The sequence below is a fragment of the Pipra filicauda genome, unplaced genomic scaffold, assembly GCF_003945595.2.
Source record: "Pipra filicauda isolate LSUMZ 115617 unplaced genomic scaffold, ASM394559v2 scaffold201_size1378038_pilon, whole genome shotgun sequence".
Lineage (NCBI taxonomy): Eukaryota > Metazoa > Chordata > Aves > Passeriformes > Pipridae > Pipra > Pipra filicauda.
The window spans coordinates 1261108-1286777 of record NW_024104312.1 but is presented as its reverse complement, the minus strand read 5'-3'; the positions used below and the strand labels follow the sequence as shown (position 1 = coordinate 1286777).

The 25670-nt window shown below is 41.4% G+C and overlaps 1 protein-coding gene across 1 annotated transcript in view; it reads left to right on the top strand.

Annotated features, from left to right (window-relative positions):
• Window positions 1-329: 329 nt before the first annotated feature.
• Window positions 330-25670, top strand: part of CRY1 (cryptochrome circadian regulator 1) — a 40776-nt gene continuing 15435 nt past the window's right edge. The window contains exons 1-2 of the mRNA XM_027715127.2: window positions 330-750; window positions 24531-24639. Coding sequence (XP_027570928.1) covers window positions 593-750; window positions 24531-24639 — 267 coding nt within the window. The 5' untranslated portion in view covers window positions 330-592. The remainder of the gene's footprint in view (window positions 751-24530; window positions 24640-25670) is intronic.

The following is a 25670-nucleotide window of genomic DNA, read 5'->3' as shown; positions in this document are numbered from 1 at the left end:
CAGCCCGCGGTCTCCGCCCTCCCACCGCGGCCCGCCGGCCCCGCGCCGCTCCGACGGGTGGGATTCCCGCCGGGATCGCGGGCTCTGCGGGCCGCCTCCCGAGCCGGCGCGGGCGCGGGCCCGCCCGGTCCAGCCGTTCGATCCCCCGGGGCCGGCGGTACCGAACACACCTCAGAAACGTGAGGGCCGGCAGTCACGTGGGGGCGCCGTCGGCCAATGGGCGGCGGGGGGCGGGGCGGAGCGGCCGGCGCAGCCCCGCGCCCGGCGCAGTCACAGGGCGAGCGGCGAGGAGGCGGCGGCCGCATCGGCACGGACGGCGCTTTCCTTGGGCACGGCGCGCTCGCCGCCCCGCAGCCACCGCCGGACACAGCGCTCCCTCCCTCCCTTCGGCCCCGCTCTCCCCGGCGCGGGGGCCCCGCGGGGTGATGCGTCCCCGCTGGGCGGCCGCTCCCGCCGTGTCCGCCGGGTCCTAGAACCGCCCGCAGCGAGGCCCCGCGGGCCGCCCGTCCGCCCGTCCGTGCTCGCCCGGCGGCGCCGGGCCATGAGCGGCCCCGCGGGCGGCGGCGGTTCCCGCTGAGCGCCCGCGCCCGGCATGGGTGTGAACGCCGTACACTGGTTCCGCAAGGGGCTGCGGCTCCACGACAACCCGGCGCTGCGGGAATGCATCCAGGGCGCCGACACGGTGCGCTGCGTATACATCCTGGACCCCTGGTTCGCCGGCTCCTCCAACGTGGGCATCAACAGGTGGCGGTGAGTGCGGGGCGCCGCGGGGCCCTAATCCCCGCGTTATGTATGCGGTCACGCTGCCTCCCCACCATCCCCTCCCCTCCGCGGCCGATTGGGCCGCCGCCAGCGCCGGCTTCCCCTGCCCGGCGCCCTCCCCGCGGCACCGCCGCTGTTACGTATCCGGCCCTGCGCCCGCCCGGACCGCGGCGCCCGGCCAGGGAGCGGCCAGAAGGAGCCGGGCGGTGCGGGGCCCGAGGGCTGTGGTTTCCCGGGGAAGGGGGGTCCTTGTTCCCGGTCCCTCGCCCGCTGCTGCCGGGAGGAAGGTCCCGTGGGGAGCAGCCCGGAGGCCTTGCGCTGTCTCGGGACCTCTGGGCAGCCGGGAACTCCAGGGCGACTTCGCCAGCCCCAGGGTGACTCCGTCCCGGAAAAGCTGTGAAGCTGCTCGCTTAGCTCAAAAAGCAATTTCTCAGAATAGCGTTCCTGCAGGGAAGAATATCTTGAGTTGGAAGGGACACAAGAGGATCACAGAGTCCAGCTCCTGGCCCTGCACAGGACAGCCCCAAGAATCCCACCATATGCCTGAGATCGATGCCCAAACGCTTCTCGAGCTCTGGCAGATTTGGTGTGCACTGTTCCTTTCCGGAGCATGCAGATCTCTTCCTACACCTTCAATCCTCCTACTGAATACAGAAATGAACTTTAGTGTGGAGTTGTGACTGGTGCTCCCACAGTAAATGTGTGCCATAGTAAGGCAGAGGTTAAAGGGACTTCTGGGCACACTTGTCATGTGAAGTTAGTTAAAACATCACTAAGGATCTGAAAATTGTTACCCTTTTAAAAGGGTTGATAATGCAGGAGAGTTTGTGTCTATCCATCTGGTGTCAGGAACATGAAATGCTTGTGAACTTAGCCTGCCCAGACTATGATGCTATGATTGCCTAATTATGGAACAAGCACAATGAAACTTGGCTTAACATTACATCATAGAAGAGTGACAAAGTTTAGATATGTTTCAGTGTGGGTTTCAGTTCACTTCAAGGATTATTTCTTTGAGATTTAATTAATTTGTATCCCAGGTCATTAAATAACTTACCAACAAAGTAACTTACCTTTGGAGGTTTTGGGGGTTTTTTTCACATTTTGAGAAGTTTTTTTTGTGGTCCTATTTCTGGTTTTCAGGAGATAGAAATACTAAAAATGTCTTCTGTGGAGTTTAACTTGGTGGTTATTCCATTTTCACTGACAAAAATAATGTTCATACCACTGAAGAACCTCCCTTCTCTGAGGTTCATGTTGTACATTTCTTTTATAGAGACTTTTAATTGTTTTAGTTTTGAAGGGGATAAGTTTTTTTAATAACATTTTGACTTCATAAAGAAGCTTAGAGGTCTTAGTTTTGTGGACAAAGCATGAACAGCTACTTAAGTTTTAAAAGAATGTGGGCAATTGGCACAAATTTTAAAGTGTTAAGGAAATCACGTCTTAATAATACTCCATATGTCTCTAATGTGCTTTGCAATTGAAATGCTAAACAGTTTTTGGTTACATTCTCTGAGCTAGTGAATGATAGACAAATGCGAACTTTGATTCCAGCAGAAGGAAGTTCATGTCTTGAGTGCTATTTCCGTGGTTCTTCAATGACTATGGAATATGATCATTAGTTAATACAGCCCTTGAGTATGTTTCTGCGTGATATATTTGTGTGATTTGTTGGTTTACTTTAACAGTGTTCTTGCTGTTCTAAAAGACAGCTAGTCCCTCCACTGCATTTTGCATTTGAAGAAAACCACCTTTTTTTAGTTGCTGGTTAGAGAGATTGAATTTTTGGGTAAATTACAACTCCCCTATCCAAAGCAGTTCAGATGGTCTCCTAGGGCTCAAATGTCCTCAAGGCACATGCTGCACATGGATTTGAGTAGAAAATCTTGCTGCCTGCATAGCCTGGCTTTTGTGAGATCTTCAGGTTTTTTTCAAGTTTAAAAGTACAATAACTTTATAGACTAACTGGCTGCTAAAGCTGTATGTTTATTACGGTGGTTCTTAATAAATTTATATTTAAATGAACAGTTACTAGTTTGGTATGAATCCATTTTAGGTTCCAGTAGTTTGAGTTTATTTTTAACCAATGCGAACACAAATATTCGCAGAATGTATACACAAGACTTATGATGCAGTTTTTTGGTTTGCCAGTCTCATTTCACACTTGTAATTAATGATCAAGCATTTTATGTTTTTGGTCACTTGATGACTGTAAGCAAGATCCTTGCTTACATGTCTGTGGAGTAGTGTGTTGAATTAGTTAAAAACATTTTAGCTGAGACTAGGAGCAGAAGCCCTTCAGCATTAGGAACATGAGTCAAATTTAATCTCCTGGTGTGAATTTACGTTGGTCCTTTCCTAATTTGAGTTGACTGACACCAAGAGTTTACGTTCTGGTCTGTGTATGGTCCTAGTGCCCTTGGCAAAAATCTTCTCTGTCAAAGTATGACTAACACAATGGATATGAGGAAAAATGGTGAAAGAATACAATAAACCAGAAGGTTTAGTTTCTTGTTAGAGTAAACTCTGCCGAGTCACAAGTTACAGTTCATTTTAACAAGTATGTGTTAAATCTGGCAAATAGCAACCTTTAGTACAGAGGTGCTTTCTGATTAACTTTTTAAACAGTCATGTAACAATTGTGAACTAATATTTTTGTGTAATTGCACTATTGTGCAAGTCTAATTACTAAGCAGTCACATGGTCTTACTGACCTCCTTTCTCCTGGCATTCAGCCTACCTGTTCTAAATCCATGAATGCTACGTAACAAATGCCAGGGCCTCCCTCAACTCACTTCAGTTTTTTTTCCTGGTTCTGTTCTGTTTCTTCTTATTGTTCCTTTTTTCAAGTTGTCACATAGATCAAGATGTGCTTTTGTTGAGACATGTTTTTTCTATGTAATGAGTTCACAGTGTTGTTCACAGATCAACACCAGAGAGAGAGAAGTTATTCAGTGCAGTAAAAAGTGATGGAGAAATGGTAGAGGGAGATATTAAATGGAAAATCAAGCTAACGCTCTCTTAAAGAAAGTTTTGTCAATTGCCATTAAAATTTGGCACCAGAATTAGCTCACATCTAATTGTGTCAACAGAGTAGACAAAGAATGTAACTTGCATACTCCAACAAGTAACCATTACCTACTTCTGAAAAAATTTGTTTGTGCTCACAAACTTTTCCATATTAAGGAGAACGGGATCTCATGTTTTGCAAAATCACTTAGGGAAGGGTTTCATTTAGCCCTGGTTTTAGTAGAGAGTGGCAATTGATCACAATACTTGAAAAGAAATGCAAACATTCTGTTAGTTGCTGCATAAGAATTTACTTTGGGTAATAATTTACTACTTTTAGTTTGTCTTTTTGACTGTGTATGTATGTCTTTGATATGCTAGTTAAAATGCTGGTGTGCAGAAATTGATTTTGTAAAGATGGATAGTCTGATCTTGCCAATCCTTGTATTTCTTTTTTTAATCATTCCTGAAGAGAACAAATTTCACTTCTAAAGTAAGAGTAATAACATTTATTTTGTATATCTATTAGATTTTTTGAGAATATTGATGTGTTCAACGTCCTGCCAAGTTAGCTGCTATTGTGGCGGATATTGCTACTGATTTAGGAGAAAGACAAGCTGTGCTTTTTTTGGTTTTTTACACTTGTATTTCAAGCATATTAAAAATGAAAACCTGAGCAAAAAAAAAAAAAGAGTTTTATTTCCAGGACAATCACTGCAATTCATGGAAATTGGAACTTGTTTTAAAAAATTAATACTTAGACATCCTTTAGTAGTATCTATTTAATTTTTCTATTTTGTGTGTCTCGTTTTGAAAATATGCCTATAGTTTCATCTTATGTAGCTATGATTTGTCCTGTTTGTTTGGATAGAAAACTGGTGGAGAAAGTTTGTCAACAAAATTATTCTGTGAGTAGTTTCAGTTTCACATCTGTACTTCAGGCAGGCAAAATTTGTATATTATACTTATTAATTTTGGTGACATGCTTGGTATGTAAAAAGGAATACACTGAAATATTTATGACTTCCCTGCTAAAGACATCTCTTTAAGTTTCTTTTCATGCTGTAGCACTTATGATGAAAATCTATTTGATTTATGAAATATTTAACATCAAGCCCACCAAAGGCTCTCTGTCACTCCCCTCCTCAGTTGGATAGGGAAGACAAGATACAATGAAAGGCTTGTGGGTTAAGATAAGGACAAGGAGAGGTCATTTAGCAATTACCATCACAGGGAAAGTTTATTAATTTAGCTTAATTTATTACCAATCAAATCAGAATCGACTAATGAAAAATAAACTGAATTCTTAAAGCACATTTCTCCCACCCCTCCCTTCTTCCTGGGCTCAACTTTGCTCCCATTTTCTCTACCTCCTATCCCCCAGCAACACAGGGGGATGGGGAATGGGGATTTTGGTCAGTCATCACACTTTGTCTCTGCTGCACCTTCCTCCTTGGAGGGGAGGACTCCTCACACTCTTCTGTGCTCTAGTGTGGGATCCCTCCCAGGGAAGACAGTCCTCCACAAACTTCTCCAATGTGAGCGCTACTCATGGGCTACAGTTCTTCATGAACTGCTCCAACATCGGTCCCTTCCACAGGGTTCCACCCGTCAGGAACTGACTGGTCCAGTGTTGGGTCCCCTCTGGGGTCACAAGTACTGCCAGCAAACCTGCTCCAGTGTGGGTTCTGCCCTGCACGGGTCCACAGGTCCTGCTGAGAGCCTCATCCAGCACTGGCTTCCCCCAGGGTCACAGCCTCCCTTGGGCAGTGTAGGGACCTCCATGGACTGCAAGTGGATATTTGCTCCACCATGGACCTCTGTGGGCTGCAGGGGGACAGCCTGCCCCACCGTGGTCTTTACCATGGGCTACAGGGGAATCTCAGCTCTGGCACCTGGAGCACCTCCTTACCCTCCTCTCTCCCTGACCCGAGTGTCTGCAGAGTTGTTCCTGTCACATATTCTCACTCCCCTCTGGCTGCAATTGCTCCTGAGCAGTAACATTTCCCCCTTCTTAAATATGTTACCCCAGAGGTGCTACCTTGGCCAGCGGCAGGTCTGTGTTGGGGCTGTCTGGCATTGGCCTTGAAAGACATTTGGGAGGTTTCCAGCAGCTTCTCACAGAAGCCACCCGTGTGACCTCCCTGCTACCAAAACCTGGCCATGCAAACCCAATACAATCCATGATACCCTTTAATGAGTAGCTTCACCTGTAGTGCAGTGTGTGCCACTTGGAGCACTTTTGTCCAACCAGCCCACTAAATTGAGGGTGAATAATCTGTAAAAAATCTGTAGCTACTTCTCAGAGTTGCATGTTGTGATGGGATGCCCTCAATTCAGTGATTCCCTCTATAATTCGTGTTATATGATCGAGTCCTGTTACAAAGTACGTCACTGAAGCACACTGACGTACGTCCTCATGGGTTTAATCCTGCGTTGTTGATGAAAGGGTTGGTTCCACCCTTTTATGATAGCACACAGCCCTGTGGTGAGCCACTTCAGCTCATCAATCTGTCCAAAAGAGATTAATTACCAGTTTTGGTGGGATTAGCTCTGTGGTAATTGTGACAGCAAAAAGGTCACAGTAGTAGTGGTGAAGAGGTGAAGAATGGGAAGGGCAGGTTCCATTTCTTTCAGTGGCAGTGTGGATTTGAGCCAGATTACAATGGCCACGTAACCGTGGCCTGCGTTGCTCATGTGTGTATTAACCACCGGCTGGTTTTTGGAAGAGGATTATTGGTTTCTTCTGTGGCTTGCCATTTGTTGACACCCTTTGAAGTTATATTGTTGAAAATAAGTGTTGGCCTTTTTACTGTGTTATGGAAAAGGCACAATTTATTTTTTGTCAAACTGTCAGAATGTGAGAAATAAGCCTGCTAGCTGAGAAATTGCACTGTGCTTGTTTCCTTATTTTGGTGAAGGATCTTGTATCACCAGATTCTGTAATGTAACTATTATTAAATTGGACAAGAAAACTAGGCTGGTTGGTCTAGAGGGAGCAAGTGGTACTGCAAATCCAATTTTATACCAAGTGTTCAGTAAGTTGTTTTTTGCAAATAGCAGTTACTATAGACCAGAAGAATTCAAGTGAACATTTTTCCAGTTTGCTTTTTTGACTGCAAGGTTGATCTTGAAGGAATCTTAATTCCTTAGGTAAGAAGTTTTGAAGTTTTAGACACCGGTTTTACATCACTAATCTCTGCATTTGTGGATATCAAGAGAAGACCTGGGTAGTTCCTGATATGTAAAAGTAGTGTGTGGACTTTGAGTACCAAGGGAGAAATGTAGTTTTGAAACAACTGAATAGTATTATTTCAGTCTTCTTTCTCTCGGGACAAGTAATCTATTTTTATTTTACTTAAGTATCAATAGATCACATTCTTTATTTGAGTAGGGGAAGGTATTCTGTCTGCAACTTGCAATGTTACCTGCTCTGGTCACAGAACAGGAGAGTGATAACCCCCAACAAACACTGTCTGTGGTGAATGTGAAAGCAGCTGTATTTAGGCAATCAAGAATACAGAATTTTATTTTTTTTTCCTTAACTGATCAGTATGTAGCAGTGTCAATGAATTCTGCAACAATTGTTCAAAGCAAGTTATTTTATATATTATTCTGTTTTGACCATTTTAATGCAATAAAGTATATTCTCCTCCAGTTTATGAAAATGTCTTTATTCCTACCAATGCAAGCTACTCTTTAAACATACTGTGCAAGTATTGCAGAAAAGCCTGTTTATCATTGCATACTGCCTGAACTTTTTGGTTTCTTGCAGTTTATCTACAGATTGGAAGCCTTTATTTTCAAAAGTGATTCTTTTCCATGCTCTGTCTCAGTGGCTGGCAGGTTTTCAGGTTAGTTATATAACCTGTGATAGGAGGAAGGTCAAACTGCCGGCAAAGTCAGCCATTTTTTCAGTGTAGAAGACACACTAAAGTCTGTGATGTATTTATTTGCATATTGAAAGAAACTCTTTGCTTCAGGGAATTTTGTGACCTTCCCATAGTGACCTAAAAAGGCAGAAGTGAGCTTGATCATGAGTCAGTTGTGTAAGTAGTGTGAGTGTACGTGGCTTTGTGTTCCATGGGCTTACTCATTTGCATATCACATTTTAGCAGGTTTAATAGCTGTACCTTTGGTAACCTCTTAAGAAAGGACTGGATTTGATTACCAGAGTAAGAACTTCATCGTATTCTGGTGCAATACATTTCACTGGATTTCTCAGAACTCTGAATTTATTGTGGAGCAAGGTTAATTTGTGTGCTTCTGTGTACTTCTGGCTTCCACGTTCTTTGCAATCTGGGTCAAGAGGTGAACTATAATTGCAATGTTCTTCTGACCCTGAAGCCTCCATTTGTTTTTCAGGTCACTATAAAGCGTTTGCTTTCATTGCTTTGGAGTTTTGTGTGTGTAAATGTTTTTTCTGTAAGGTAATAAAGCTTTAGCGGAGGTGAAGGATAGACTGGAAAGGACAGGTCAATATTTCAATGTTCTGTTCAAGTGTGTGAGTGGAGACGGCTGTGGCAAAAGTCTACATGTATGTCTATACTTTTGGAACAGTTACAAATATGAGAGCATACCAGTTCTTGGTGGAGATAATAAAAATGAACACTTAAGCTTTGTTAGCATTAGTTTAGACAGTAACTGAGCTTCAGTGAACAGAACTTCCTAAAATATGCATAGTTTTTGTAAATTCTGTACTTTTTTTATTCTTTTTTAGAAATTGCATTAGTATTTGAAAGGTCTGAAATTCAATGTTGGTAAACCTGGGTAGGAAATAAGAATTTCATAATACTCAGGGTTTCAGAAGTAAATTCAGGTGTCAAACTGTTGCTTATAATCTCTTTGAAAAGTGCTAATGCAACAGGTTTCTTGCAATAAAACAAAACCTATTCAGATCATCAGCGATCGAAGGGATTTCACATGGTTGAACATTGGTTAGGATGTGTCCTGCAAATCTAATTTCTGTGTTGACAGGCATGTGATGATATCCACCTTTGTGTTATACATTGCTCCCTCCTGCAGCTAAACTAGGGAAATTTTCTAGGCCCGCTTTAGAAATTTACTGTTTCTCGCTGTTTTCTAATTTGTAGGAAAGCATTTCCTTTCCTGTTCACTCACATGCATTTCTTCTCTAACATCTATAAGGATGTTTGTGGCTCTTTCACAGACCTGAAAAGTAAAGGCTGTAAAGTTCCTGCCCTGTAAGTTTATCCTTTCAGAACACAAGTCCGTATCCCTTCAAAACGCAAACCAGAAACGTTGAAAAAATTCTGTTTAAGCTCATATGGGGATGTTGTAAAGTATGAAGACATGTTATTAATTCTTCAGTGATGGAGATGAAATGTCTACAGCACAGGTTACTTAGGAACAATTCCTGACAGGAAAACTTGGGGTTTTCTATCTGTTTTCAATCCAAAGTGTGAAATCCATGACCTAGGAAATGCTTTATTTTTTATAGTAAGGAACCTGTGGAGTTCAGTGCTTGCAGGTTTGGGGTTTTTTTGTGTTTCTCAGTGACAGTGTTCTACTGACCTTGAGGGTGAAGGGTAAACTGTGCTGCAAGTGGAGGGGGGGAGGAGGGCAAAGTAGTGATTGAAAGAACAGAACTAGGAGAGGGCAACTTGAATCAGAAAGAGGAATAAATAAATAGATAACTTGTTCACGTGGGCTGCTTGTTGCTTCAGGCCTTACATAGTCCATAAAACATGGTCGTGGTCTGCGTGGTTACAAGTTTGCTGTGCACTGAAGGTACAGAAAGTCATGACAAGCTTTACCTGAGTTTCACTGTCTCTGCAGTTCTGAAGTACTGGAGAAGCATACAGAGAATTGTGAAACTACATTTTACAGAGCAACTGGCATTGAAAGTAGTTAATAATTTGATTTCCAATATATTGGATTCGCTGAAGAATAGAGTAAATGTTGTCTTTCCTGTGTTCTCTTGTGAGTTTCCTCTGAGTTGAAATTTTCTGTCTGTAAATTTTGTGGCATCAAGTGATTTTTTTTTCATTTTTTCTCCTTCATATTTCATATTCTAGAGAATAACAAGTTCTTTTTTTTCTAGTAGTCTTAAAGCAGAAGAAAACATTCCAACTTTCAGCAGAGATTACCTATTGTTTTTTTCCTGTTTCCCCTCTCATGGGAAAAGCATGACTACATCTGCAAACTGAGACATGCATTTAAAAAAAAATATTCTGCAGAGTAGTTTTTGCCATCCAGTTTTCAGAAGGGTCTTTGATTGGGGATGAGGTTGCATTTTGGTTTTGTTCTTTGTTTTTGTAAGTCTTGCTGTGAGTGAACTCCAGAAGTCAAAACCATCCAAGTCTTAATGAGGGTGATCAAGCAAAGGATGGCATCTGAATTATTTGTTTTATTTGGGTTGCCTAGGGATAATTCCTGTGACTTTCCATCATTATTTTTCAGTAGATGACAGGCTTAATAAGATCTAGTTTACTGTGCTTTATCTGTTTCTTTTTAGACAGGGGAGCTATTTGCTGTTTACTGCTATTACACAGTATATCCTAAATCCTGTGAATGCTTCTTTAAATGACTTGCTATAAGAGACTTTAATATTTAGTTTTTTCTCTCCAGCATACTCCTTCATTGGTATGACTTGGAAACATCTACTGATGTGCAGTTTCTTCAGTTTATGACAAAGCAAAAAGTTGTAAATTGCTGTGATGTTGACTATTCAGCTTTAATTGTGGTGTATTTCCCTCTTTTATTTCAAGGCTTTCTTAATCTAAGGAGATCTCTATAAAATTGGTTTTGATCATATAGTTCATGGTGTTCTTCAGTGAGTAGGGGTTTTTCATTCAATTGAAATTTCCTTTCTGTAAGCTAGTTGCCAGTAAATACACTGGTGAGAAGTACTTTTTTTCAGGAGTAATGTATCTTTCTTCTAAGCCATGAGGAAAATTATGAGTTTGTGGGGGATAATGTGAATCTTCCTATTATTACATTTTAGAATTTGGCCCTCTGCATTCTTTTAAATATAACTCCACCAGCCTCTCTTTCAGTGCCAACACTGAAATACTGTGTTAGTTTTACAAGGCAAAGTTCTTCAATGCTGCATTTACTGAAAGTTTTACTCCAGTTCTTTACTACTTCTATATGAGAGCACAATGGAGCTTGCATTTTTGGCACTGGAGGTCATGCATTCAAATTGAGAAGTGTTACTAGTGATCATGTGTTGCTCTTGCAGCAGCAGCCTTTCCTGTTTTTTCATAATTATACAATTTTTTTCTTCTACTAGTCCTTCTTCCTTCCAGAATCCTGCCTTTGCAGTTGCTGCTCTAGGGCTTGTCAAGTGCAGTGGTAAAGTAAAAAATAATTTTTAGGGGGGTTGGGTGGTTTTTTAAATATTCTGTTTGAAGAGTATTAGATTTTTAGGAACAGTTATCTCAATATAAGTGATTTGTACCCAAGTGAAGGCGTGGAGGAAATTTCAGAAGCTTTTCCACTCTCTGTACCATATTGTCACTAATTGCAGTTTTTCCTGCTGAACTTAGAAGTTTTAAGAAGACGTAAGGTAAAGTAACCTTTGGAGAGCTTTTCTGTGTTCTTTGTTTTTCTGCTTTTATCAAATGGGCTGTATCTGTCAGAATCTTTCTGTTAACTGGAGTTTTAATTAGTGTGTACTATATGGTAACGCCTGGCTTGCCTTTTCTTGGAATGAGTTGGTTTTTTGCTTGGAAGTGTTAGTCTTCTTGTAGCTATTACATTTTGCCTTCAATTAAAGCTTTTGAACTTGGAGTTGGATAAATTGATCAAAAACCACCTAAGTACAAGTCAGTCTGAGTGATGTTTGAAGCCTTGCAGGCTTATTTCTACAGAGATAATTATTTCCTTTATAGGTTTAAGATATACTTTAATGAAAACTTGCACTGGTGATCTTTTTTCCTTTGTCATAAGGTAATAGTTATTAACAGCAACAGGAAACAGGAAATTTTGTAATTGTCAACATTTCTTCCTAAATTTGTAAGGTACCTTTATCTCCCCTCTCTAGCCCATGCAGGGTTAAATAGGGTTTAAAAACATGTTAGCTTTACCTGCCATTCACCAGGGTTTTTCTTTTATGCAGATTTAGTTATTTAGACCTGTAATGAAGGATCATGTCCATTAGCCTGTGCTTGAATGGTGGTGTTGGAGCAGCCTGTTTGTGCCGAAGTTTGATGCCAGCTGTTGACTCTGGCAGGGGACACGCTGTTCACGAGCTGCTGTTCCTTTTCACACCTTTCCCTTCCATTCTTTATCAGTTCCTCCAATTTTGAACACTGGCTTGATACTTCTTGAACTCTGAGCTCATATTAGGTTTCACTTAACCTTTAGCCACCAACACTTCTAAATATGACACAGAGGAGCAGAACCGACCTGCTGCTTGTACTTGCTCAAATGAAGTCTTTCTCTGTCCCAGCTAGGAATAAAGTTCGGCTATGGTGCAGGAATCCTCTTGGAGCAGCTCCATAGGGAAGGAAAATTCGTCTCTTACTACAATGGTTACGTATAACTGGAAAAGTAGGTCATTGTGGCAGGGAGTAGTCCAAACAGCCGCCTGGTTGCTGCAGCAACGACCTACTTTACGGAACTATTTTTGTTGATTCATATTGAAACTTCTTAAAAGTGCTATAAGGAAATGATCAGGTTATGAGATATGTAACAATGAAAGCTGCAGGCTTTGTGGACTCTCGTCCTCTCCCTCACCCTCCCCTCTCTCTTTGGTCTTGCCTTTTCGTGTTGGTTGGATGTAGGGGGATTAAAGCAAATAAGGTTTGGTTTTATTCAATTTGACCTCTAGTGGGAAACATCTCTTTTGCTTGAAGGTTCTGCATAGCCCTAATATTTATAATTGGTGATTAAGTTTCCAGAGTTCAGCACCTACAAATCTTCCCCTATCAATTCTGTCTATAGAAATAACTCTGGAGTTAAAACAACAACAAAAAAACCCCGCCCCTTTTTCTTAAAAATTTTCTTTCTTGGCCACTGGAACAGACTCCCCAGGGAAGTGGTCACAGCACCAAGTCTGCCAGAGTTCAAGGAGTGCTTGGAAAACACTGTCAGGCACATGGTGTGATTCTTGGGGCTGTCCTGTGCAGAGCCAGGAGTTGGACTCAGTGATCCTTGTAGTTCCCTTCCAACTCAGGGTATTTCTGTGATTCTATGACTATTACTTTTCTGGAATGCTAATAGTTTCTCTTGCTATTCAACTGCTCTTATGTTAACCACTTTGTCTCCAACAAAGTTTATCTACCTTCAGGAAGGTGGGCTTGGAGCCTGCCCCTTTTTTATTTTCAAATTGTCAGTGTTCCTGTCTGTGTCTTTTGTTTTGCTATTAATTCTAATGCTGGAACAAGCAAACTGGAAAAAAATACAGTGATTCTGTGTAGAATTATATTCTCCAGTTGTCTATCTTTATTCTTTCAATAAAATAATAAAAAAAGTCTGTCACCGGTGTTCAGGAAGTGAATTTTAGTTATTCATTCTTGTCTTCTGAAAGAAATAGGTAGACAGGGAAAATGCAAAAATACAGGTTTTATAGTAAAGGTTTCATTCTTCATAAAATAATTCTTTATCTAAACTACTATGACTTCTCCAGAGATGACTGAATTTCACTTTTTAGTTATCAGAATCTTCTGCATAACTGTGCTATGTAACTTCAAGATCAATTTAGTTACTTCAAGTGAAGCACTTCCAGTTGGTCCTGACCTTCAGTATTTCAGAGAACTGCAGTAGTTCTGGCAGATGAAGATAGCACATTTATCCAGAAGTTATTTGAATTTTTTCATCTGTTATGTCTTGAGCTTTTCTTCAGTCCTGTTTTCCAGGACTTACATTATTGAGCTCTGTGCATCTTCTGCATCTGCTCTAGACTTTGAGATGGAAGGCCCCTGCAGCATGAAGTTACCTCCATTAGTCTACCCACACACTAAGGAAGTTTGGGACAAAGTGGAGGTTTTTGGTGTTTACACAGTGTGATAAACAAAGCTGTGTTTCAGTTATTTGTTTGGGATTTTTAATTTTTTTTTTCTACATGATTACACAAAAACCTGAATACATTTGGATCATGTTTACCTTGTATTCAGGTATAAATGACTACTTTCAGTTCTGAAAGATCAGTTCAGAATATTTTTGCCTTTTGATTCATAAGAGTAGCAATGGAAAGTTAAGACAATGCTGAATGTCTGATCACCATAAGGCAGGTACCAGTCAATTTTAATTAAGATTTCCAGGAATACCTTCAGGATAATATTTTTTTTCTGTTTTCCAAGCTTTCTACCAGTTTCTGTGCTTGCTAAAGGATTTCATCTCTATCCTTAATTCTCTTCTATTAGTTTAATAGATTTTTCAGATATGGGAAGCCAGAGATGATGGAATTGTACCTTAAGGACTTGCAATTTATACAGTGTAGTTGAGAAATATATTTATTTTAGACACTGTTTCATTTCTAGGAAACTTAAAACTGTGCAAAATTTTACTAGCACTAATTGTAACCTTAAAAAGGTCACTTTAATGTAAGGAAAGTAAAACGGTTTTATTAAACTAAATAAAGGGCAGTGTAAAATCTGTCCTTCGGAATCAGATTGCAAGACTATCTTGTTAGAGTGCTCTTATCGTGCTTGCTCTTTTGAAATAAGCCATAGCTGTTACTTTCTCATGGACAGCTTAAATTGCCAAAAAAACGTGGCTGAACTATTTTATAAAGCAGGCCAGCTCTGGTTTAATTACATCAAGCCTTATTAGCTGCTCATTTAAATAAGAGAACTTGGATACATGAGAATAGGGTGTTTTCAATTTATTTATATACGAGCATGTCTGTATTCTCAAGTAACTTAGTTTTGTAATTTGCTCTTAGGTAATATTTCCCCAGCTGTCCCCAGTACAGTTTGTTTGCTCTTGGGTTTTCCTTTGTGGATCCAACCGGTTTCACTCTGGAAAGAGCAAGCATAAGGAATTAAAGTCAAACAATAAAGACTTTGATTTATCAGATTGGAATTAGAGGATTAGGAAAAAATAAACACAGAGTATGTATGTTAAAGAATGGAAGACACTGGAGGAGAGAGATTTAGGAAGCTGTTAGTCTGTTAGTCTCCTATCACCAGAAAGCTGACCTTTGTAACATGAAGTAATTTGAGATGTTCGTTTCTAGTTATATGGGAATAGTTTAGATGAGTAATAGGTGCCCTTTGAATGTGAAGTTAAGATCCAGACTTTTTAGAAGCTAAATACACTATTTGCTGTGATGTATGGCTCACAAAATAGGAACCAAATACAGATTGCTGTTTCACTGAATCACAGAATGGTTGGGGTTTGAAGGGACCTCTGGAGATCATCAAGTCCAACCCCCCCCAGTAAGGCAGATTCGCCCAAAGCAGCTTGTACAGGATGTGTCCAGGCGGGTTTTGAATATCTCCAGAGAAGGCGACTCCACAACTCCTTTGGGCAGCCTGTTCCAGTGATCTGTCACCTTCACAGTAAAAAAACTTTTCCTCCTATTCAAGTGGAGCTTCCTGTGTTTCAGTGTGTGCTCACTGCCCCATACCCTGTCACTGGGAACTGCTGAAAAGAGTCTGGCCCTGTCCTCTTGACACCCCCTTAAGATATTTGTATGCATTGTTAAGATCTACCCTCAGTTGTCTCTTCGCCAGGCTACACAGGCCCGGCTCTCTCAGCCTTTGCTCATAAGAGAGATGCTCTGATCCCCTCATCACCTTTTTACTCCTTCACCAGACCCTCTCCAGTAGTTCCTTGTCTTTTTTGAACTGGTGAGCCCAGAACTGGACACAGCACTCCAGACATGGCCTCATCAGGGCAGAGTAGAGTGGAAGGTCACCTCCCTCAACCCGCTGGCAGTGCTCTTCCTAGTGCATCCCAAGGTACCGTTGGCCTTCTTGGTCACAAGGGCACGCTGCTGGCTTGTGGATAAGCTGTTGTTCACCAGGAATCCCAGGTCCTTCTTTACAGAGCTGCTTTCCAGCAGGTCAACACCTAACCTGTACTGGTACTTGGGGTTATTCCTCCCTACACAGCCCTACACTTGTCTTTGTTGAACTAAATTAAGTTCCTCTCTGCCCATCTCTCCAGCCTGCTCAGGTCCTGCTGAATGGCAGCACAGCCTTCAGGTGTATCAGACCCTCCTCCCAGTTCTGTATTGTGAGCGAACTTGCTGGGGGTACATTCTGTCCCTTCTTCCAGGTCATTGGTGAGTACGTTAAATAGGAGTGGACCCAGTAGAGTGACTCCTGGGGAACACCGCTCGCTACAGGCCTCTGGCTGGACTGCGCCGCTGGTTACAGTCCTCCGATGTTCAGCCAGGTCTCAACCCACTTCCCTGTCCACTAACCCAGCCCACATTTCCTGATCTTAACCATGAGGATGTTATGGGACACAGTGGCAAATGCCTTGCTGAAGCCAAGATAGACAACATCCACTACTCTCCCCTCGTCTACCCAGCCAGTCATTTCCTCGTAGAAGGCTGTCAGATTGGTCAAGCATAATTTCCCCATAGTGAATCGGTGTTGAATATTCCTAATAACCTTCTTTTCCTCCACATGCTTAGAGATGGCATCCAGAATGAGTTGATCCATCACCTTTCCATGGATGGAGGTGAGGCCAATTGGCCTGTAGTTTCCTGGGTCCTCCTTCTTACATTTTTTGAAGACTGGAGTGACATGGGCTTTCCTCCAGTCCTCATGCACCTCTTCTGTTCTCCATGACCTTTCAAAGATGATGGAGACTGGTTTAGCAATAACATCTGTCAGTTCCCTCAGCACTCATGGGTGCATCCCATCGGGGCCCATGGATTTGTGGATGTAAAGTTTTACTAAATACTGTCTAATCTGATCCTCCTTGACCAAGGGAAAAACCTTCCTTTCCCCAGACTTTTGCTCTTGCCTCCAGAATCAGGGATTCCTGAGGGCTGGCCTTAGCAGTAAAGGCTGAGCAAAGAAAGCGTTCATTAACCCTGCCTTCTCTGTATCTCTGTATCCTTTGTCACCCACTTCATTCAGCAATGGGCCTACAGTTTTCCTAGTCTTCTGTTTGCTACTGTTAGCAAAAGATAGGAAGGTGTAGAAGAAGCCCTTCTTGTTGGACTTGACATCCCTTGCTAGATTCAATTCCAAATAGACTTTAGCATTCCTCATCACATCCCTGCATACTCTGACAACATGCCTATATTCCTCCCAAGTGACCTGTCCCTTTGTCCACATTCCATAAACTTATTCCTTCTGTTTCAGTTTTGCCAGAAGCTCCTTGCTCATCCATACAGGTCTCCTGACCTTTTGCTTGATTTCTTACTCATAGGGATGCACTGGTCCTTAGCTTGGGGGAAGTGATGCTTGAATATTAACCAGCTCCCTTAGACCTCTCTACTTTTTGGAGCCTTAACCCATGGGTTTCCTCCAGGTAGGTCCTTGAAGAGGTCAAAAATAGCTCTCCAGAAGTCCAAGGTTGTAATTCTATTTATTGCCCTGCTTCCTTCATCTCTGGAAGATTATGAATATCTTTTGAATAGGACAAAAAAATTGTGTGTTTCCTTCCTTTGGGAAATGCTAACCTGGAAAACGTAGTTCGGTTGGAAAAAAATTAATGAGGGATGGTATGTAAGGAAATGCTGGCTTTCTGTCCAGTGTGAGCTAGGTCTGATTCAAATGATTTTGTTGTTTTATTAAAGCAGTATTGCTTGTTATAGTTGATATTCTAGTCCCACTCCATATGTGAAATGGTCTTTACTCCTTATGGTCAAAGAAGACTCACCCAAAAGGACTCAGCTTGGAGTCCTTTCTTTCATCCATTTTCAAAGAATTGAATATTTTTCTTTTCTGAGAACTGTTTTTATAGCTGTACATGGGCTTGGCTGTATCTTGTGTTCTTCCTTCATCACAGCTCTGCTTTTGGCTTGAAGATTATAACAGTAGTAAATATTAGAGGAAAAAAAAGCCAAGTGGCCCACATCATGGTCAATGTTTGGTTTTATTTTTTACAAGTGGATCAGCTCTTGCGAAGTTACGAAAGATGCTGGAGTCCTGAATTGCACTCTCAGGGAGCTGGTTTTTTTTTCTCCATTGACTGTCGAGCAACCTTGCAGGAGATTAGTTAGCTCCCACAGCTACTTCACTTAACTATCTAGAGTTGAATAACATGAACTTTTTCCTGCTCTTTTGTATATGATTAAAGGATAATACCTTTATGAAATCTGTTATTGTATACCTTTTTTGGATGTGGAAGTTGTATGTGGTATTCATTGAAACGATGTAGTGCAATAAGGCATGCCTCTGTGACCTTGATTTGGTAGCAGGAAAATACTACTGTGACTGGCTGCCAAAGGATGCTGTGGAGTGTACATAACACTTAAATCCTGTCTGAGCTTAATCTTCTTACAGTTTCGTAAGACTATACTGCTTGCACTAAGACACATTGGTGGGTGACAATCAAACAGGAAAATTACTGATAAAATATTAAATATTCGTATACAGACGCATCAAATTTGAGATACCAAAACACAGTATGAGACACTGAGAAGTATCAGATTTGATATTCGCATTGTGATTCCTGTAGAAGCTGGTATGAGGTGTATGTTTACCTGATACTGAACTTTCATAGTGATCTACCAAACATGGGGCAAAATACGTGTGAAAGAAAGGCGAGCTCTCTCTCTTTTCTCGTGAAGAGAAATAAATGGTGCGTGATTTGTGTGATTAATACAGTTGGGGTCTAATACTCGAATGAAATGTGGTTGGTATTATATAATATGTAATATTCTTTCTTTTTATTGAATCCAGCTCTACCAAACTCTGAAAGATGAAGGAGGAATATCTGATAGCAGTGTTGAAAAAAGCAATTGGATGGAATAATAAAAGTAGCAGCTGTTAGATGCCTAAGATAATTCTGATAGACAAAGTCTGGGTGGTGATCAAAAATCCATAATGAGATGGGTCTCTTGTTTGGCCGTGCTTTTCTGTTGCTGAAGAGGTGGAAATCGATGGCTTGCCGTGAGCACTAGTGGGTAGATAGAAGGTATTTACAAAGACAGGTTAAACATAAGTTTGGATAGATTGCTGGAAGTTGACCAGTTGTGAGTAAAAGTATTAATCAAACTTAGGAATGGAACAAGTTTTAGCACTGTTTTTTTAATTCAGATTCTTAAATTCCTTCTCAGAATGGCGAAACGTGACTAAATTCCTTTATTTTGTGTGTCTGTGCAGTCTAATGCTCCTGCTAGTTGTTAAATTCAGAATCTGGATTAGTTCAGAAAAATGATTCTTAGTGGCTTAGCCACTACCATTTTCAGATGTGAACAGCACCTGAAAGAGAAGTCATTGGCATTTTAAGTCCCCTCAGTTCCCAGCAACTGTCCTCATTTCATGCTGGCAAGGATGGTCCCATGTGACTGGGGTTTCTGGGTGTTTATTACTCCTAAAAATAACCCCAAACAAGACTTAACAGTAGCCTTAAATAGTGTGTCTATAAGTATCCTTCTTATTAGTTGCCTCCCAAATAAAAGTGTCACCTTTTCAACAGACTGCTTCTGACTTCTTCCCTGGATAAAGTATTTAATCATATTAATAGTGTAGAGCCAGGAATGTTGTGTGATGTGCTTACTTTAGTTCATTTTGTTAACAGTTAACTGTGTTAACGATTGTTTATTTAAGTTTTTGAATAGCTACTTTGATGGTACCAGTTTATTTCAGTTGCATGGCAGCCAAAATTATGATCTGTATTATGTTTTCTGTTTCTGGCAGTCACTCTTAAGATGTAGAGGGGCAGAACAATTAGTTTGTATTTTAGACCCCAAGCACACTTTGTATGAAGGGAAGATTGTGGAGTTTCTTGGAGTAAACTGCTAAGATTCTATGTTCACATCTTTTAAAGAATGTGGTCATCAGCAGCTTTCATGAAAATTCTGAATATCAGAATTAGATGTCTCTGGGTGTTGGGTGTGATGCTCTCTAAGAATGCTGCTTGCAGACAGGTATGGTTTGCATCAGCATCTTCCCCGTGTTAAAGTAAGTCTTTTTTGCGTCCCTCCATCATGTCAGTTGTGCACATACCTCACATGGTTTGCTGCTGTGAAATTAATAGTGAACATCTCCTTTTGGTTTGTCCAAGGGAAATTTTCAGCCGAATACTAAAAACTGGGCTGGTGTTCCAATCCGATAAAAAATGTCCATGCATCCATTTTGTGTCTTTTTAATGAAGTCCTGTAGTTCATACAATTCATTCAAAGTGAAAAAGAAAGTGCTTTCCCATTGATTATTAGGTTGAGGGGGAAAAAAAATTATATTAGATTGCAGACTCAGAAACGTGACCTGTTACTGCAGGGAGAGGTTTAAACAGCTTCTAACTACCACAGTCTGGTGTAGAGCATAATAGAGTTAAAGGCTGGTACTCTTACTTCACAGCTGCTGTGAAGAAACTTTGCCTCAAGAGCTTATATACTGAAAAGAAGATACTTTTTGTGAGATGGAGGTTTCATATTTGGTTTCAGTTCACAGACAAATTTACCATTAATTTTAATTTTTGTTATACTTTGAAAGGAACGTATTTGTGAGCACTTTGGTGTATCTCTTCAGAGAGAAAGCTCAAATAATTTTGCATGCAGTCAACTACAGTAAAGGTGTTGCTTCTGCAAGTTTTAAGGGTACTCATGTGAAAAAGAAGAGGTAAAAACTTTTTGGTTATGATAAGTACTTGATTCAGCTATTAAGTTTTTTGGTAGGGGATGTATCTAAATGCAATTATTTAAGAAGGTTCACTTTTAACTGAGCAAGGCTGATTGCAGTAGAGGTTGGACTAGATAACCTTTAGAAGTCCCTTCCAACCCAAACTATTCTGTGATTCTATAAATCTGTGTAAAGGCTTTTATGTTAGAGAACTCCTATGAACACTTTAATGAGAAAATGCCTTTAGATGTGGCATAGCATAAATATAATTGGTGAAAATGAAATAGGTGATTGTGGCACATTTTGTTAAAATGCATTTGGTCTAGCTGAAAGATTCAAATATGCTTAATAAACTGCATGCTGCTTCTGAGTAGCCACTTGTAAACTGAATCTGTGTTCTGAAAGTCAAAAGCAGTATTCTTTTGCATTGCTGTTACTCTAGATATCATAGGGTCACTAGGGTTTGATTTGGTCTACTATTTTTGAAAGTGTGCTTTCCTTGAGTCTTGCAACACAAGCAGTGATTTGGCTGTTTTTCATTTGTTCTGGTTTTTGTCGTGGTGAGGGGGAGTGTGTGTGTGTCCGTGTGTGTGTGTGTCTGTGTGTCCATGTGTCCGTGTGTGTGTGTGTCCGTGTGTGTGTGTGTGTCCGTGTCCGTGTCCGTGTGTGTGTGTGTCCGTGTCCGTGTCCGTGTGTGTCCGTGTCCGTGTGTGTCCGTGTCCGTGTGTGTCCGTGTGTGTCCGTGTCCGTGTCCGTGTCCGTGTCCGTGTCCGTGTCCGTGTCCGTGTGTGTCCGTGTCCGTGTCCGTGTGTGTCCGTGTCCGTGTGTCCGTGTCCGTGTGTGTCCGTGTCCGTGTCCGTGTGTGTGTCCGTGTCCGTGTCCGTGTCCGTGTCCGTGTCCGTGTCCGTGTCCGTGTCCGTGTCCGTGTGTGTGTCCGTGTGTGTGTCCGTGTGTGTGTCCGTGTGTGTGTCCGTGTGTGTCCGTGTGTCCGTGTGTGTGTGTGTGTCCGTGTGTGTGTGTGTGTCCGTGTGTCCGTGTCCGTGTCCGTGTGTGTGTCCGTCCGTGTGTGTCCGTGTGTCCGTGTGTGTGTGTGTGTCCGTGTGTGTGTCCGTGCGTGTGTGTGTGTCCGTGCGTGTGTGTGTGTCCGTGTGTGTGTCCGTCCCTGGCCACTCTCCTGATCCCTTCCTTGCATATATTTAACAGTTTGAGTATACACTGTTATTTTTTGTTAAATACCTAGAAGAGTTTTATGGAGATTGAAATGCTTGAGTGTGGTAAGAGATAGTTAAGTAAGATAATAGAGTGGATTTGGGGAACCAACAAATAGAGATTAAACAGTATTAAGGGCAAGTTTAGGGATCTTGGATGTGAATTGGAGACTGGGTCAGTGCATGTAATCTTCTTGAATAGGATTTTGTACCAAGTCCAAACTAGAAGTTATATATTCTGCTCAGTCAGGTAGGAAGAAAAGAAATCGAGAAAATAGAGGGAACTGAAAAGTTTCCTGAAATACAGATTTTTAGTTTGAATAGTTATAAATATTTTATGTCATCAGTTTCTCTTCATACCCTCTCCCTATGCTTGGTGAGATGAAGTTTAAAAAAACAAAACAAACATGCCACAACAACAACAAAACGCCCTAAAACCAAACCACAAAAAAATCTTCCTCTGGACTATTACAAAGGTATCCTGGACAGTATTGCAGTTTGTCTTTATAGTGATTTGTGAATGGACATGCTCCTTGAAAGCGAGATTCACATCAATAAGATCAATGAATAATGTCTGTCATTCCAGGTTTCAAAAAAACTTGATAAAGTGAAGCTGTAATTTTCAGAGTCCAAATGGAGTTGACTTTGTCCTGGGAACATGGGACTCAAGTTGTCTCTCATAGAAGCATATGCTGTTCTCATCTGATTCTTAAAATGACTCCTGCATGGTTTCTAACTAAATGGGTATACAGGAGTTTCTTTTTATCTTTTTACTACCTCAGAGTTTTTTCAAAACAAAATTTAGCAAAGTGAGAAAATTAGGCATTTGTGGTTTGTTCCAGACATAAAGCATATAAGCATAGTTTGCCAGCCAAGGAGCCATTGTATTCTTGTATTCTGGCTGCCGAGAGGCCTGCTCTCAGTCTTTCAGGTCTAGTGAGCTACGCAGTTTAGATGTTTAATAGCAGCTGGGGGGGTTCCTGCCAGCCTTTTATATATTATTTTTGGTCAGTTTTTTTCCCCTATAAAGTTGGCAGCAACGTGTGTTAAGTAGACATCCCTTACATATTGCTAAATCTTCAGAAAATGAATGTTAGCAGTTCTACAGCAATCGTGTACATTATGTCCCTCGTAGAAGGTGAAGCATTTTCATTCATCTGGTGATTGTATCTGAGCTGTTACCACTCTGACCTTGGACCTGCACATAGCGTCATTACAGCAGGTTTTCTCAGGAATAATGGCCTGCAGTGTTGGAATAACCTCTTTTTTTTTCCCCTCCTTTGGGTGTAGCTTGTGGTTTATGGCAATCGCGTGTACACAGAGGTTAATGACTGGCAGGCACTGACTCAGCAGTTGTCTTGATCAGCATGTGCTTTGGTGAATGCCAGCAGCTTTGTAAGAAGAAATGGCTGAGAGGGTTTGAGCAGCTCCTGGTGAAAAATGTTACTACACAGAATCACAGAATGGTTGGGGTAGGAAGGGACCTCTGGAGATCACCTGGTCCAACCCCCCTGCTAAAGCAGGTGCACCCAAAGCAGGTTGCACAGGATCATGTCTAGGTGGGTTTTGATTATCCCCAGAGAAGGAGACTTTACGACCTTTCTGGGCAGCCTCTTTGAGTCCTCTGTCACCCTCAAAGAAGTTTTTCCTCATATGCAGATGGAGCTTCCTGTGTTTCAGTTTGTGCCTGTTGCCCTTTGTGCCTATTTGCACTGAAAAGAGTCTGGCCCCATCCTCTTGACACCCCCCTTAAGATATTTGTATGCATTGATAAGATCTACCCTCAGTTATCTCTTCGCCAGGCTACACAGGCCCGGCTCTCTCAGCCTTTGCTCATAAGAGAGATGCTCTGATCCCCTCATCACCTTTATAGTCCTCCACCAGACCCTCTCCAGTAGTTCCTTGTCTTTCTTGGACTGGGGAGCCCAGAACTGGACTCAACAGTCCAGATGTGGCCTCAGCAGGGCAGAGCAGAGGGAGAGGATCACCTCCCTGGACCTGCTGACCACATGAGAAAAACACTGGAGGAGCCACTTGTTACATGGGAGAGGAGTCCAGGGGAAGGACACTCACCTGGGGACCCCCGGCATCTCTCCTTCTGTCTGGCTGCAAGGTAGAGCTCTTTTTTCCTCTCCTTCCTTTCATTTTTATTTCTTTCTCCGAAGAAGTTTCACCACTGGAGATTTTAGTTACTATATCCACTAATAAATCTTTGCACATGTGAACCTGTCTCAACATCCTTTGTGTAACTAGCTGTTTCTCTTGAAGACTTGCAGATTTGCAGCATCCCATGCCCCCAGTTTGTTTTTTTCCTTATTTGCATATTTGCTCATTAAATAATTCAGGTGAGGTTACAGCCAGATGCATGAAACTGTTATATAGAGGGCTGTTTCTATAAATGAAGGCTGAAGGGATAATAATGACTCTGTACTCCTCTGCTTTGCTGTTTTTAGTAACAGTTCAGGCTGCTGTGTTGTAAGAGAGACTTGGATTAAGTTTAGTAGCAGTGTGCCAACAGCTGATTATCTGTTTGTTTGTTGTTGGGTTCTTTTCTGTAGTGGGGGGGGGGGTTTGTCTGTACACTGACAAGATACTTGTAGTTTTAGTTAAGACTAGAGTGTCTTTTAATCCATTCCAGAGTTGAATAGCATCGAGGTGAAAACTGAAATGACAACATGGTTTGGTTTTACGAGTTATGGATTATTGACTATATTATATGATCTTGTGCTACTGCAAGCCAAGTGTAATTCAGATGTGAACTGCATGCATCACCAAATACTCAAAGTCTGATAATCATTGTTGGATTATTCCTCTTTGTTACTTTTTTCTATTATTAAATGGTCTGGTTTGCCTCAGAAAATAAATGTTTCCTTACAATTCCTTGCAGATTCCTGCTGCAGTGTCTTGAGGATCTTGATGCTAATCTACGGAAACTGAATTCACGTTTGTTTGTTATTCGTGGGCAGCCAGCAGATGTTTTTCCCAGACTTTTTAAGGTAAATGCCTCTTGCAGTTGTTGTTTCTGTCCACAAATATGACTGACAAACTGATTTCAACTAGGAATATTTCTTGCACTATTTACTTCAGTGCAAGTTATCCATACAAATACTTAACTGTCCTTGCAGTTTCTCATTAAGGTTGTTTCTGTTTGTTTTGAATTTTTCCCCTTTAATGTACATATCACCAACTGAACTGAATTGCTCTTAGACTTTACTGGTTTTACTTTCTTTCTTTCCAGAAATGGAATTGATTTCAAATGGTTTGCTAAGTGTAGGTACTGAATATTACTACATTTTCCTTTTCAAGTTCCCTTTGTAATACTGAAATATAATTCTGTGCACATGAATCCAGGTTCAAAGCCTGACCTGTAAAAGCAATGTTTTATTTAGGCCAAATATCTGATGTGATTACTTTTTCATTAAAGGTGATTTAATAAGCCTTTTCCTAGTAGTAGGCTTGTTAAAAGCATAGAGCAACTAAAAAGCAATTTCTAGTCAAAGAAGTTTAAAGTTTTTGTGGGAAAGAGTCTTATTATTGAGAAAATTAAATCTGTGAGGGTTTGTTGCTGATACTAACATGTCATCCATGGATAATAATGTATTTAAGGTAATAATAGGATAGTAAAAATGAACACTTTGCAGATTGATTTGAACTGAGGTGACTGAAAGAAGTGAGACTGTGGGGGAAAAATTAGATATCCATTTTTCCAAAGAGGTCATATTTTCAAGATTTTTATTCCCAGGTCTTCAACGCCAAGCTGAAAACTCCACCAAAACTCACATTTCCATCTTTATTCTTGTGCTTTAGTCCCTGGGAAATGCTAACTGGCTGATACTCCTACTGGTGTTTCCTTGATTTCTCCTCAGTGAAAAATTTCCTGCCAGTAGTACTGTGGCATTAGTTGCTGCTTGCAACCCCTCAGATACTCAAGCTTGTTAGATTTGTCTGCCAAACTTAGTTTGATTGCATTTAAATAGGGGCAAAGATCTTGCTGTTGTTATGTTGCCATCTGGATTTGAGCAACATG